A 15008-nucleotide genomic window follows, 5' to 3' on the forward strand; every position below is an offset into this window, starting at 1 on the left:
ACGTCCCCATCAGGTCTCACTGCTTTGAACACTTTGCTCTGTCCAACTCCTCAAGCATCTGTTTCCCCTTCTGTCATTGCCCGTCACGTGGGGTAAATCAGAGCAGAGAAGGGCTTTTCTTGCACTGCTGCATTGCAGCCACACTGGATGTTAAACTGATGGCCTTAGGGCAATAGGAGCAAAGCAGTCGTACAAAGACCCCAGCACTGAGCAAAACGCCTTCTTAAAGCAGCAGCACACCTGACCACCTGGGTATAACTGATGCAGCCACTGCACGTCACTGTTGCTCTTCCAAACTGCAGCAGAGGCCCTTTGGCATCGAGCTGGGAAGGGCTGGGGAGAGGCACCCCATGGTCTTTGCACAGATGCACGTCATGCTGTGCAGCCCCATTGCCCTCGCTGGGCCTCCTGGTTGAGGTCCAGGGTAACCTCATGCATGACCTCTCCTCATCCCTCTGCAGCCCCTCTAGATCTGGATCGTAACCCCTCCTCGCTGGAGGCTCGCCCCACTGCCAGCCTCTGTGCCTTCAAACCCCAGGGCAGAGAGTGGCACGTGGTCCACCGCTGCACATATGAAGGGGACAGCTTGTATTCAGGCATGGAGGAGGGAAGGGAGAGGCTTTTAAAAAAAATAAATAAATAAAATAAGAAATACCTTGTAGCAGCTTGAAGTTTCCAGGCCCCCTGACTCCTTCTGATCTGGCTTAGCGGCATTTCACAAGGTTTAATGAGGAAGCCAGGAAAATCAGAGTCAATGCTTCCCCCTCCAGCTGGGCAGTGTGATGTCTGATGGGGAGAGGAGGCCGGGAGACGCCTGGGGTTGCTTCTGACGTGAAAGCATGAGCCCCATCCAGCCCATCCAGCCTGGCCAGGATCCAGCCCCAAGCTGGGGTCCACCGCACAGGAGTGGTGATGAATGAGCCCAAAGCCACCTCATCTCCCACGGCAGGAGACTGATGGCTTCAGAAAAAAGGAGGAGGAAGGAGGGAGATTTGATGGGAAGTTAAAAGAAAGCAACGCTAGCTTGTAGGGGTTCTACTGCTTTCCTTCCCTCGCTCCAAATAGCCTGGGCAACCTGGGCTGTAAATCTTTATCAAAGGTCTTAGAAGTGGAAATGACACAGAGCCCAGCTGACAGCCTGTTTTCTTTACCTGGCTTTTGGCTCTCCTGGCTGCTTGCGTGTTTGCCTTTTATCTGGAAGGGGCCAGATGTGGGCAGGAGAAGCGAGAGCCTGCACCTTTGTACCCACCACAAATGCACATGGCCTGGCGCCCTGCTAGGCTGCGATACCCCTGGGCTGGGCTGTCCTGCTTTGCCCGCTGCCGTCCTTCTGATGTCATTCCAGCCCTCAGCCAGCTAACTCCTTCCAGGCCACCTTCCCCTCCGTGTTCCCCACCTCCTCTTTCTCCTTCATGGTCTCCACCAGCCTCCTGCTGTCTTTGAAGAGGGCAAGAGGTGGAAGGGCTGACGTCTCCACAGGGCTGGGCTGTCCCATGGATCCCTTGATCTTGGTGAAGGGCCATTTGTTCCTCAGTCTCACCAACGTGTCTCCTGACAGTCCGGACAGCTTCTCAGGGCTCATCCCAGGAAGGGGTAATGGGGAGGGCGGGAGCGAGCGGGAACAGGAGACAGAAAGACCTGGTTCCTTTTTTGCTTCTTTGCCTCAAGGTTTCTCCAAGACCTCTTCTAGGAATCATCCCACATTAGGGAAAGCAAACAAAGAGCAGATGGGATCTCTCCAGGGTTTGGGTTTTCCAGTCCCCAGGCTCATTGCATTCCCCCTGCAACACAGTACCCCTCCAAAGGGGTAGGGGCAAGGGGATGGCCCCTGTGGCAGGGGGGGTTGGAACTTGATGATCCTTGAGGTCTCTTCCAACCCAAGTCACTGTATGATTCTATGATTCTATGACAGGATGGCCTCAGGAGGAAAGCCACAGATGCTGATGTTGGAGAGCTGCACCAAACATGTGCTTCAGGCACTTAGCAGCGGAATTAACACCAGGGAGCAATGTGGGGTGGGAGCAACGTTCATTTTCTTGTAAGTATGTGACATTCAGGCAAGCTCTTCTCAATGCTGAGCAGTGCTCCTTGGTGGTTTGTTGCTCTCTGTGGTTCAGACAGGTGCGGTGCTGCTGCCAAAGGCTAGACACTGCCCCAAACCAGACTTCCCATCACAAAACATCAATGCATATGTACAGTTCCCCTAGCTGCTGTTATCTGGGGACTGGGTGTGAAAGCTCGGCAGATGAAAGTAGGCCGTTTCTTGGGCTCTCCAGCCTGAAAAAGATCTCCTTTGGAAAGAGCTGAAGGAGCTTCTGCTCTTCACATCAGTCCCATCAGACAAGAGATCCTGCCAGCAGAAAGGCAGCAAATCTCTGGCAGGATTTTAATTACACAATCAGCATTTCCTCAGGGATCCCTTGTTGACTGAGCACTGATTTGTGAGGGGCTTTTCTTCACCCAAGTTAACAGATAAGAGCATCTTCTCTGAAACAACGTATTTTGTCATCCTCTTTCTCTTCCACTTATGCTGTTGAACTTCAACCAAGGTTGCAGGAGCCTTCTATGCATCTTTGAATGAGTGCCTGCTCCTGCAGCAATGTTCACTTAACAGAAGAGAGCTGAGGGAATCACTTGAGCATCTGCATCCAAGAGCATCTTGGCTTGGGCAGAGACAGCCAGATCTCAGCCAGGGCTCAGTCCAGAGGGCGGTGGTCCTAGGGGCAAAGTCCCAGGGCTTGGACTGCCAGTACGGATATAGCAGCTGTGGTGTTCTACACAACGTATGGGAGAAAGGCACTGCAGGAGGTTGATCAAAAAAAGCAGCAGTCTTTCTTTCTTGCGCCCATCAGCACCTGTGCAGCCCTCAGTCCTTTACAAGGCTAGTTCTTGCTTTACAGGCTATCCTGACCCACACGGATGCCACCTGCATGCCAGAAGAGCGCAGGGTCTCCCAGAGGACACCCTTTGTCACAGCAGCGCTGGCAGCACGGCTGGGACTGTGTTGATCTAACTGCACATCCACCGCCTGAATGCCACAGGCATCCAAGCTGCTCCACAGTTTGCAAAGCAGCCCATGTGACTGTAGCCATAGTCGTAATTTGCTTTGCTCCTCTTGGCCCAAGAGATCTTCCTAACACTGTGAAAAGCTGTTTACAGAAACCACTTCCTTCATTACCAGGCAAGAAATTTGGCAGCTGCTTCCCAGTGCACAACAACCCTACCCCAGAGCAAAGTAGAACTGAAGTCTGCATCCAATTTAAACTGGAAGAGGGCATTAAACAATTAGCACATAATTATCTGATTGGGGCTAGCATCGGGACTCTGGGGAGGACCCTGCTGGTGCCAGGGAATCTTTTGCGACTGTACCCAAGCGGACTTCAGCTGGAGGTGTCGCAGACAGAACGTTGCTCAGCCCTCCAGCATCACAGCGCTGGTAGTGAATCATCAGGATTTTTTCCCCAAAGCACTGGGAAAATCTTCTCCAATTGAAATACAAATGCTCGAGATGAAATTTAACCAAGACATGCAGGGGGTAAAACATTAACCCCAACACAAGGCTGTCGTTCGTTCTTACAATCCCAGTGCCGTGACCTGTTTTGGTCACTCATCACCTTATCACATCCCTACTGTATTACCTGAGAGCCTGCAAACACTTCTGCACGCGCTTACTTTTCAGCAAGAGACAAGTGCATTGAGCTGCACCAGACAACTCACATGCTTTAGGTTAAGGCACTTAATATACACAGCAGATTATACGGAGTTCCCACCTGCTTTATTCTAAAGTGGGGGAATGCCTCTCATATTTGAAGAAATAAGCATGAGAGCAAGCTGCTCTGACTCATATCTCCTCCAGCAGCCAAAGCAGTGCTTTGATAGAGAGAAAGCACAGTGACCTGTCCTCTTTGTTCATGAGAAGGAAGGAAGAAGTGGCAGCAGACCCAGACTTACTTCTTAGGTTTGCTAGCTGCATTCTCCGCCACGTGATACCCGGGCTTACACTTGTAGCGGCAGACAGAGCCCACATCGTGGTTGCCCTGCATGCAGCGTGGGACCAGGAGCCTGGCGTTGGGCACGGCGGGTGGAGCGTCACACTCCAGCTTGCAGTAGGCCTCGGGAAGCGACCAGAGTCCGTCCTCCAGGCACATCAACCACTGGTTCGTTCCTGAGCCCAGGAGAGAAGTAGAAAGTCTGAGTCACTGCTGGAGAACTTCTGAGGGAAGCTCCGCGCTACCAGCACACATCCTCTTGCTAGAGTGGGTGACAACACCAAGGGAGGCAATACATGCAAAGATTATGTGCGCAGTTGGACAACTTCAAAGGGATAGAGAAATGATCTTGGTTCTGTATATTTCCCCCAAACTCCCTTAAAGCCCCCCTCTCTGGTGATGCCTGTGGAGAGCCTTCTGTGGGCTGAGGGCTTTCGTCCATGACAAAAACACAAACATGGGCCCTCCCGCATGTTTAGTTCAGCACAACTCCATTCGCCCCAACTGGCCAGTGACCACACGGCTAGAGGCCTGCAGGAGGAGCCCAGGCCTGCATCCACCACGTGCTATGGAAGAAAAGTAGAGCTGAAGAGCTGGGATTTCCTATTGGGAGCTTTGGATCGGGCCTCCAGCAGGTTCCTGTTGCAGCCAGGCAGCTCCATGCTCCCTCCAAGCATCACTTTCTTTTTACAGGCTCACTGCTCTGCCTACAGCAGCTTGTAGACAAGAGCAAGGCTGCTCTCTTGCTCAGCGCCAGCATTCCTGACGGCTGCGGCGTATGGCCTGTCCCCACCTCCGACTGCCGTGACAGGAGCCATGTAATCCTTTCCTTGCCTATTCTTAGTATTTATGAGCATTGAGAGCGTTTGGGGAGACCGAGCAGCAGACGCGTTCCTGCCTTGACAACTCGGCAGCCGGCTGGGCCTCGCCGCATCCTCCTCGCCTTGTAGGCCTTGGCGGAGCCCCACCGGGACTGCTGTCAGCTGCTGGAAGCCACCCACGGATGGGACGCCAGGGAAGCCCATGGCAAACCTCCCGTTGACTTCAGTGGGAACAGGAGGAGGCTGTCAGGGAAATATCAGCTTCATGCCTGCCCTCGGTTGACCCGCCGAAGGCAACGGCATGGCTCTGTGCAGAGTTTGGCCCGTCGAGCTGTCGCTCGGGCGCTGCCCTTTGATCAGCTCACGCTGGGATCTGCGGCGTCCCTCCTGTCATGAAATGAGACCTTAATTCTCCACCGGTTTTGCTCCTTAGGTTTAACTAAAAAAACAGTAAATGATTTTCATACGTTTCGGCTATAAATGTCGCCGTAAAATAGGGCACCCATTAAAATGATTTGTTGTATGCAATTGTTCGGAGCAAAGGCACTGGTGGAAACTCACATAAAGTCCCAATGCTTGAAGCTGTCAAGGCAATTACCCCCGAAATCCCATCCAGCTCAGCCTTGCATAGACAGGAACAGTAGCTCTCTTTCTCCGACTTGGCTTAAAAACATTCCTGCGGGTATTGATGGAGTCGGCAGAATGAAAGCCAGGCCGTGGCGTGTCTGGAGGACTGCTGTGTGTCTGGGTGGTGCACATCTTGAGACTGCTCTGCAGCTGTGGGCATCAGTCTCTATGGCATTATAAGGCCCCAGGCCTCCTGAACCACATGATTTCCCACAGCCGCCAGGCACCAGGCCATCTGCGGCTCTCTAAAATTCTCTCTGTTTGTCTGCACTCTTGCTTCACTCATCTCTGTAATGTCAGAGCCTACCAGACTTCACCAGTTAGCAGAAGACATCGCTGAGGATGTGCGCTGCCAGCCAGGGGTGGGCATCACGAGAAGTATCCCCATGCCAAGGTGCCCCTGCTCAAGAGAGATGTGTGCCCATCATGTGGGGAGGTCTCTCAAGGGCCCACCTGGTTGGCAGAAGCTAGGATAACTGGGAAATTGAAAGTATCACTGGTCAGTCCTGAACAACTTGGGGCAGGCACAAAAAGGGAGAGTTAAATCCCTCAGCACCCCAGACTGTACCTCGAAGCTTGGCAGGGTGGATGCAGGAGAAGGAGCATCTCTTCAGGTAGGTGGTCCCCTTGGGGCAAGAGAACTCCGCGTAGTAGACGTGCGACTGGTCAGGGACACCACAGTCAATGGGCTCACAGGTCACTGATCGGTCCCACCGCCCCAAACTGCACGTCAACACCACCTCCTGCTACAGAGAAAGCAAGTCACCATCAGATCCCAGCAAGCGAGCTTTAATGCAGTGTTTTACTACCTTTAAGGGAAAAAGAGAACACTTGAAAATACACAACAGTTTCCTAAGCAAGAAGTTATTCCTAGCTCTGCACACTACCATTTTATTCCCCACAGGATCAAGTCTTAACTCAGCTGTCAATGGGCACCTCTCCTGTTAATTCCCCAAATGTCCTGATCCTGTCATGCCCACAGACCTCACTGAAATCAGAGATTTGTACAATCTCATTTACAAATTGTCATTGCATAGCCCCTCTTTACACAGTTCGAGGACTGCATGAGAACCTGAGTCCCAGCTGCTGGAGGTTTGAGCCCTACATGCAGTTAATATGGGCAACTGACCTTGCCAAAACAGAGCAGTACATGGTGGTGTACTATGATTTCCATCCCCAGACTCCTAACCCAGAGAGGATGTGCAGAAAAAGAAAAAGATGTTTCTTTCAACTCTTCCCCTTGCCCCTTCATCATCTGAGCAACATCATGCTTGTTGTGCACTCAGACTTGTGATTTGTGCTCCCAGCCAACGCGTTTTGCTGGAACACAAATGTGGCTCTGAAGGACAGCACTACATTTAAGTCTGGTGCTTTTTTGTACATGGCAAGCTCATGGTGTAACTGGCCCAAATGGAGAGGACATCCAGTGAAGAGCTGTGCATTTTTTCCTAAAAATTCCTGGAGATGCATACTGGCGTGTAGGTTCATATAGCCAAACTGTTGGAGAGCTGGGGAAATGTGATGAGCTGTGGGCATGGAAACCAACCTGCTGGCCATGCCATGCTCTCCTCCATCCAGTCTGCAGACTAAGAAAGGACTATGTGGCACCTCTTTTCTTGCATCAGCACTCATCAAAGAAGTTTTTACGGTCTTCCCCCTTCCACCAAAGGACTGTTCCATATCAGAGACCCCAAGGTGTCCTCTCCCACACCCAGCAGAGGAGATTACTTTGGACTCAGTGCAGGGCACCTGTAAGCTGCTACCAGCTGTGGCAGCCACATGCCTAAGCTCTGTCCAGAAGTTTCCCATCTTACTGCCAAACACAGAAAAACTGTCACCCAAGGCAGATCTATTTTGTGTGGCTTTACGTCTGATTATAATATTTTGTTTTCCTTGTGTGTTAAGGGCCAGCCTTGGCCCACAAAGCTGTGGTGCCGTGTAATTAATAACCTCACCAGTGACTAGGGGCTGAGGAGTCCATCCCTCCTGCCCCACTGCACTTCACAGTGCCTACCAGGGTGAGCAGTTGGGGCTCTCCAGAGGGAATGAGGCCCACCCTGTGCCCATGGCCCAACTCACCTCTTCCTGTCTCCATTCGGATGAGTTCACACTCTATCTCGGTCTTGCAGGGTAGCCAGCTCAGCCCTGGAGACTTCTGTCCCCTCTCCAGGAACAGGCTGAGAATGGGACATACTGTGCCCATGGCCCTGCCAAGGTGACTGTCCACATCCAAGCTGTTCTGCTCTGAGGACCGCCAGCCCCAGGTCTCCTCATCATCGGCTGTGAGCAGAGCTGGCTCACAGCTTTACAAGGCAGATCCTGGCCTTCTGGACAGCAGGATGAACCCTTTCATGCTGACCTCTGCCCTGCCCCACTGGCTCAGGCAAGGAAGCACAAAGAAAGAAAAGCTCCCAGAGGCTGTTCTCCTCTGTAACTGTCTAAATATAGTCACTTTGCAATGACTTCATTTTTTCCCCAAGCCACTAACTTCAACTTTAAAAGAGCAAATCTCTCTGGGATGTTTAACTCTCCCTTCCAGAGAAGAGAAATGGCTGCTTCTCCCTCCACAGGAGTGTGTTGCCTTGGCCTGAGATGTCCTTGCTGTGGCATTTAGCCTGGTGGAGCTGTGGGCAGCTTGGGGATGCAGGAAGATGACAGCAGAGCAGGACAACCAGTACCGCGGTCCAGCATCAGAGCTGCTGTTAGATTGCCATTTGCTGGAAAAGCTCCAAAGAGCCTGGGGTTGGAAAACTTTGGAAACCAGCCGTCAGTCAAAGGGTCACTGCCATCCCAGTGGTACTCACCTGTGCAGAGCCCAGGCTCTTCCCGCTGCCAGAGCGCGGCATGAAGCCCTGCTCACAGATGACGGAGCACTCCATGTGCCTTGGGCCATCTGAGGAGCAGTTCAGGCTGGCGGTGTGAGTGAGCAGTGGCTCCGTGCAGCTTCCCAGCCCTGTGCAGGCACCATAGGCACAGCTGTGAAGAAGAAAAGGGAAGGGTCAGCACCAGCTCCCCAGCATTCTGCAGCAAGGGAATGGCCAGGAGGCTCAGCAGGTCACGGATGCACATGAAAGGAAAGATGAAGGGGGTTTTGGATGAAGCCAAGGGCAGGCTGATCTAGTGGTTAGCAACCCTGCCCACGGGGGTTGATCTTTAAGGTCCCTTACCACCCAAGCCTTTCTATGACTCTATGATTCTATGATAAAGCCTCTACCATTAGAAGAGCAACAGGTATGTCAAACCCTACACGAGACATCAGAGAACCCTCAGCGGATGTCCAACTGCAAGAAAAGGTTTAGTTGGAGAAGGAACCTCTGCAGGTACCAGAGAGCCATCCATGGGATGTCCTTCCAACTACCTGCCAGGCTCTTTGGGAGTGAGACCTCCTCAACACATATCTGCCCAGCTCTGTAGGTTCCTCTGTGGCCACCAAGGTGAGACATGGATAAGGGAAGAACAACTTTCCTCTCTGAGCCACCTCTGGTTGTGAGAGGGCTGAGGAGATCTGCAAGGTGTCACCAGTCCCCAGAAAATAAGGAGCCCTCTCATTACTACAGCAGCTCCCTGCCAAGGACCAGCTGTTCATTGATGAAGCATCGCAAAATACCCCAGAGCAGAGAGCAGCACTGGCCAGGAGACCAAGTTCTCCATCATTGAAATGCACCAGCGGATGAATTAACTGGGATGGAATTAGGGCAAGACATGGGGTTAACACAACTGCTCCCACAAGCTAATGCCCAGGACATTTGGTGGTCAGGACTGTTTTGTTTCATTTGCTTTTTTAACCATCTGCAAACGGTACCAGTGCCAAAATGCCAGCAGCCCTCCTGGAACAGGAAGGTGCCCCCCAGCACTCCCCTTGCTCCCTGGCCAAGCCTCTCTTTGCATGGGGCTGCCCACAGCTTTGTGCACTGTTTGTCCCACAAAAAGCAAACACTGTGCTGCCTTTGCCTCCTGCATTGCCCAACCCCACCAGCCGAGGACGCACGGCCAGGAATTCCACAAATGCACAGAAATTGCTGCCAATGGGGATGCAAAGAGAACGCGATGTGCTGTCAGATCTGGACAAAGGCACAGTGGAAACCTGTGGGCCACAGCCTCCAAAGAGCTGGTGGGCACAGACAGAGGGGAGGAATGGCATGGGAGGGGACCACAAAGAAGAACAAGAAAAAAGGGGCTGTTTTTTCAATGCAGACCTGTTTATGAAGTGAGAAATGGTTTCAGGGCAGCTGCTGCAAATTCTTTCACTAGCTTATATTTCCATTTGCTTCCTTTTTAAAGAATTTGTTTTACGAGCACAGCGTTTGTCAGGTCATTAGCTTCTGAGGGCATCTGGTACCAATTGCAGCCCTCTCCCCTCCCTCCCTCCTGCAGCCACCTTCCCCGGGCTGCTCCGCTCCCCGCCAGTGCCCTCTCCCCATGACACAGCCTCTGCCCAACCCCATGTGCTAGGGGAATGAGACCAAGCTGCCCTCTTCTACCCTTCCCTTATCACATAGGAAATCAGTGCATGGGAGTATGCTGGAGACCACAAGAAGCACTGAAACAAGCTGCCCAGGGATATGGTAGAGTCATCATCCCTAGAGGCGTTCAAGAAACATTTAGATGTTGTACTGAGGAACACGGTTTAGTGGGAAATATTGGTGATAGGTAGACAGTTGGACTGGATGATCTTAGAGGTCTTTTCCTACCTTGGTGATTCTATGATTCTATGATTCCATGAAACTCCAAACAAAGAGCAGCATCCCTCCTGCCCTGGTAGGATGGACCACCACAACACACCACAGCAAGGAACTCCTTACCCCTATAACCTCTGGGCACACAGGGATTATCTCACCAAGTCACAGCCCTCCCATTGAGGAAGTGGCTGGGGGTTGAGTGGTGGGATGGCCAGACACCTGTAGGTTGTGTTGCCCCATCGGGTTCTGCACAGCTGGGCTGCCCTATCATGTTCTGCGAGCCTACTGGACATGATACTTCAAGAAGGGAGATTTAGGTTGGATATAAGGAAAAAGCCTTTTATAGTGAGGGTGGTGAGGCACTGGAACAGGTTGCCCAGAGATGTCCCATCCCTGGAGACTTCCAAGGCCAGGCTGGACCAGGCTCTGGGCAACCTGATGGATTTGTAGATGTCCCTGTTAATTGCCAGGAAGTTGGACCAGATGACCTTTAAAGGTCCCTTACAACTCTAAGGATTCTATGATTCTATGAAGTGTTCTCACAAAGCCACGACGAGTTTCGGAGGGCATGTTCACCCCCAGCTGCAGGGTGGTGGCACCCTATGGGCGCACCCAGCCAGGACGGAGCTGGGATGGGGCCACTCCGAGGGCGCTGGCCGAGTGGTGACAGACACATTGTCTGGGACAGCCGTGCAGCTGGGACGGTGCCATCACTGAACAACAAATGGCAGAGCACAGATCGCTTTCAGCACCACCAGGCACTGCTTTGTTTTGAGCTTGTTTGGAAGCAGCTGGTGGTGCTGGTAGAAAGCAGATCAGGAGACAAGCAAGTTTCTTTCTACATTTTATATGGGCAAAATTATATAGAGGTAGTAAGAGATTTATCATTCTGGATCATAATGTGAGATTGAAACATTACTTTTTATACGCATTACACATGTACGCTCATGCACACTTTGTGTATGTGTATATAGCTATCTTTCAGAAATAATTAGCTTTTCCTCTTTGCCCCAGCAGATAATTAACCTATCACCACTCACTGTGTGACTAACAAAAACCCACCGCGCCTCAGTTGGGACACGATCTGAGGCATGTACCCAAGCTTTGAGTGGTGCTGAGCTCTCAAACTGATGTTGTTCTTCCAGACCCAAAGAGGGGCTCGCGTCGCTGAAAACTGCTCTTCTCAAATACACTGTTAAGCTCAGTTAAAAATATATCATTCTACCTACACGCTTGCCTCAATCACTTCTTTTATGGTTACCAGTGCCTTTGTAATACTCTGGGACAGGATCCTTTGAGCCTGTTGCCACACAAATGCGGGACAAGAAGAGCCCCATCATGACCGACATGCCTTGCCACGACTCAGGTAGCGTGATGGCATAAATCATCGCTCCTAGCTGCTGGAACACCAGCGAAGGCTGGACGAGGAAACAGTGCACTTAGCCCAGTTCTGATCTCAGCATGAAGAAGCTCTTTCTCCTTTTGATGATAAATGAAATTCCTGCATCACAGCTGCAAACCCCTGACACTTGGCCATTTCTGATTCAGGCCATACAAGATGTATGGCAAGCCAGTGTTTGGGGCTTTTTTTTTTTTCTGCTTGAAACATCAAAAATGTTTTCCATTTTTATCCCAGCATCTTTTGAATCTCAGACTAATGATTTGTCAACAACATTTTTACAAAGTACCAAGCCTTTTCTCCTAACTCCCTCCACATCAGCATCAGCCTGCATGACTTTCTGGGCTCATCAAGTTCCATAACTCACACATCAAAGAAAATTTCAGATCTGGAAATTTGAGAAATTCTGCCAAGCAATGGCCCTGATTGCTTTGGAATGATAAGAGCTTTGTTTTGAAAAAGGATCAATTCCACAAAGTTAGATTAGAGCTTTTCCTTCAGGATCCTTCTTTAATGTACAGCAAGAGGCAACCACCTCCAAGAGAACACATTTGAACCAGAGGTGAGAGTGTCAGTAAGAAGAGCTCATTTTGTTGTAACGAATCCCACATTCTGAAATAGACAAAGTTTTGCGTTTTACAGTCATTATTTCAGAGGACCCAGAAAATACTGAAGGATTTACCCAAATCAATCTAAGCCAAGTCAAATACAGTGCAGCTGCCTAACGTATAATAAATCATCCATAAATTGCTGTAGTATCTACCTAAGCTTTCAACCCAAACATTGCTGCTAAAACAGCTCGAGATCCAACTTTAACAGGGGAGAATTATTATTATATGAAGTTCATCTCATAGTGCAAGTCTGGGGGCTATAGAAGGTGCTGATGGAAAGGTAAAGCCTTCAGCCAAACCTCCTGAAGTTAAAAGTAGTCACTGCATGCACGCTGGTGGAGTCCAGACTGTAGCACAGAACATCAGGGAGATAAAAGATGTTTACTCCAATGTTGCAAAAAAGGATAGCTAGGAAATGAGAAAAGGTGTTTTGGAAATACTTGGGAATTACTTCTCCCTTCGGGCATGTTTCTCATGAAGAGGAAAGGTCTCACAGCATTACGGTAAATCTGATGGCAACCACTCTTGTGGGAGCAGGCTGCATGTACAGACCCAACGGTGGTGATGCTTCTTGATTAAGATCTTCACTGAGGTTGCCACCTCAAGAGATGTTTGCTTCTCTACGTGACTCCCAAAGAAACTTGCCAAAACAATAACATCCCTGTGAGTCATCCACTGTCATCCGCCCCAGAGATAGAGAGAAGGCACTGACTGGTAAGATGTCAAATGATCTTTTGGCCTCCCTGCAGCCATAGCAGCAAAAGCAGAAGAAGAAACAAGAGGAGCTCAGTCTCAGTATATTTCCAGAGAGTTCCTGTTGCTCACTGCACCAAAATAGATTTAGAGGAGGACAGAAAGTGGGGGCTTTAAGACAGTCCATCCGATCATTTTAATTAGTCCATGGTGTCATTTAATTAGTCTGTGGTGGCACCAAGGGACGTGGTTAGCGGGCACAGAGGTGATGGATTGGTGGTCACACCAGATGACTGTAGTCTTTTCCAACCTTTATGATTCTGTGTTATAGATTGATCTGATTATTCATCCGTGCCATATAGTTCCTCATCCATCCGTCCACCGTGACCAAATACATCCACTAGTCTGCTATCAATCTGCTGAACCAACACCATATGAATACAACCACATCTTTTGCTAAGTGTAGCGGAAATGCTAAGGCACAGCCTGAAGCAGTGATGGAGCACCTGGTGGGAAGGCAGGGCCAACCCAGGGGAGCTCAGGTGCATGCAATGCAGCTGAGTGACCAGAAGGGCTGGAGCCAGGATCCACCCCTTCCCAGACCTCATTTAGGGGTTGGCAGTGGAGGTGAGAGTATCTCACTGGAGTTTCCTGCTACTTGGGGCCTTCCAAAGGTAAGCAGATTTTTTTTTTCCTTTGTTTTTGTATCCACAGCTGCTTTATTTGGGCTTGTCCTCATTTGCTGCAGCCAAAGACTTTGCCACCCTGCTATTATTAACCTTCTGAGGGTGCAGAGGAGGGCAGTCACACAGGAAACACAAACACAATGCAGACTGCATTTTGTAGCACCTTTCCTGTTAACTTGCCAAGGCGCTTCCCAGCGTATGCTAACATAAAAATAAAGCGCTCTTAAAAAACAAAGCTGAGCTAAAAATAAAAATAACAGAGGAAATGAACAACGTTCCCCTGGTTCGATCTATAGCCCGTACCAAGGAAAACAGGAGGGATTGCGGCTCAGTATTAAAATGCAAAGAAAAGCACGAAAGCTCGGGAGCTGGAGCCTGGTGGGGTGGCATCCTGATGGGAGCAGCACTCCTTGCTCTTCCACCTGTGATGGTCAACGCAGCTCTGAAAGGAGAAGGCACCTCTTCCCTCCGAGCAAGAATGTGGTTTCCTAGGGTGCAATGCCTGCTGCATCTTGACCTCGGGATGGCTGCATTTCACCAGCGAAAATGTGATCCCTTTGTTTCCCTAAGCCTGCAAAGCACTCTGAGATCCTTCAAGATGAAAGATGTTACAGAAATACCAAGCCATCATATTTATTATTTTGGCAATGAGCGTTTCTAGACCGAAGTCAGGAAACCTCGTTTCTTTCTTGCTTTTGTTACTGTCCCTCTCTTGGGTTATTTTAGGAAAGCACTTATATGCACATGCTGTGTATGTGAGGCTGGGTGCGTGCGAATGGTCCATTCAGCTCTTTACTGGAATAACACAGATCTTCTGTGATCTTTTACAGTTGAAAATCTCTAAACCTCTTAAGAATTTATATTCCTGCTTATTTTTTTTATAGGGGATTTTTTTTTTCCCCTAGACTCCACCTGCCTTTATGGGAAACCAATTATTACTCCTGAAAAATAGAAATACCGCTGTACATTTGTTTTGGAGATGGAATAGATTTTAAAGAATATAATAAGGGGGGGGGGGGGGGGAAGCTTGGATATTTCCTGCCTTAGCAGAGGCAGATCCTTTATTATTAGTGAGACTACTGGAGATCGTAAATCAGAGCTTAACCCCCCCCTCTCTAAATACTCAAGCCTCTTATCCAGAAGAGTAATACTATAAATAACACTTCCTACTCCTAAAACTCTGCAGATCTGATTCACTCCGTGTGTTTGCTAAGGGCATGAGCGTAAGCTGCAGTTTAACATACTACCACCTCACAGCTGGTCAGGGAAAGCCATGCAGAGAGGCCAGCAGCCCGTGTTTGGGGTGCTTGGAGCTGCCTCATGGCTGCAGAGAGCTAAAGAGAATTACTTGGCCGTTCTTGCAGCCTGGCTGATGTGCAGAAATGTCTTCAGACAGCATAATCTGGACGACTTCAGCCCTGCGCCCATCCTCTGTTAATGGTTGGAATCTCAGGCCAAGGGAAGCTGCTCCAGGAGATCTCTTCTCCAAAGACCAGCCCCTTG

General features: G+C 50.1%; 1 protein-coding gene across 1 annotated transcript in view; it reads right to left on the bottom strand.

Annotated features, from left to right (window-relative positions):
* The window catches only part of PAPPA2 (pappalysin 2), a 75431-nt gene that overhangs the window by 22262 nt on the left and 38161 nt on the right, over positions 1 to 15008 (bottom strand). The window contains exons 14-16 of the mRNA XM_021404952.1: positions 8242 to 8413; positions 6006 to 6183; positions 3952 to 4165 (exon numbers count right to left, since the gene is read on the bottom strand). Of these exons, the coding sequence (XP_021260627.1) occupies positions 3952 to 4165; positions 6006 to 6183; positions 8242 to 8413 (564 nt within the window). The remainder of the gene's footprint in view (positions 1 to 3951; positions 4166 to 6005; positions 6184 to 8241; positions 8414 to 15008) is intronic.

This window comes from Numida meleagris, chromosome 7 (assembly GCF_002078875.1).
Source record: "Numida meleagris isolate 19003 breed g44 Domestic line chromosome 7, NumMel1.0, whole genome shotgun sequence".
Taxonomy (NCBI): Eukaryota; Metazoa; Chordata; class Aves; order Galliformes; family Numididae; genus Numida; species Numida meleagris.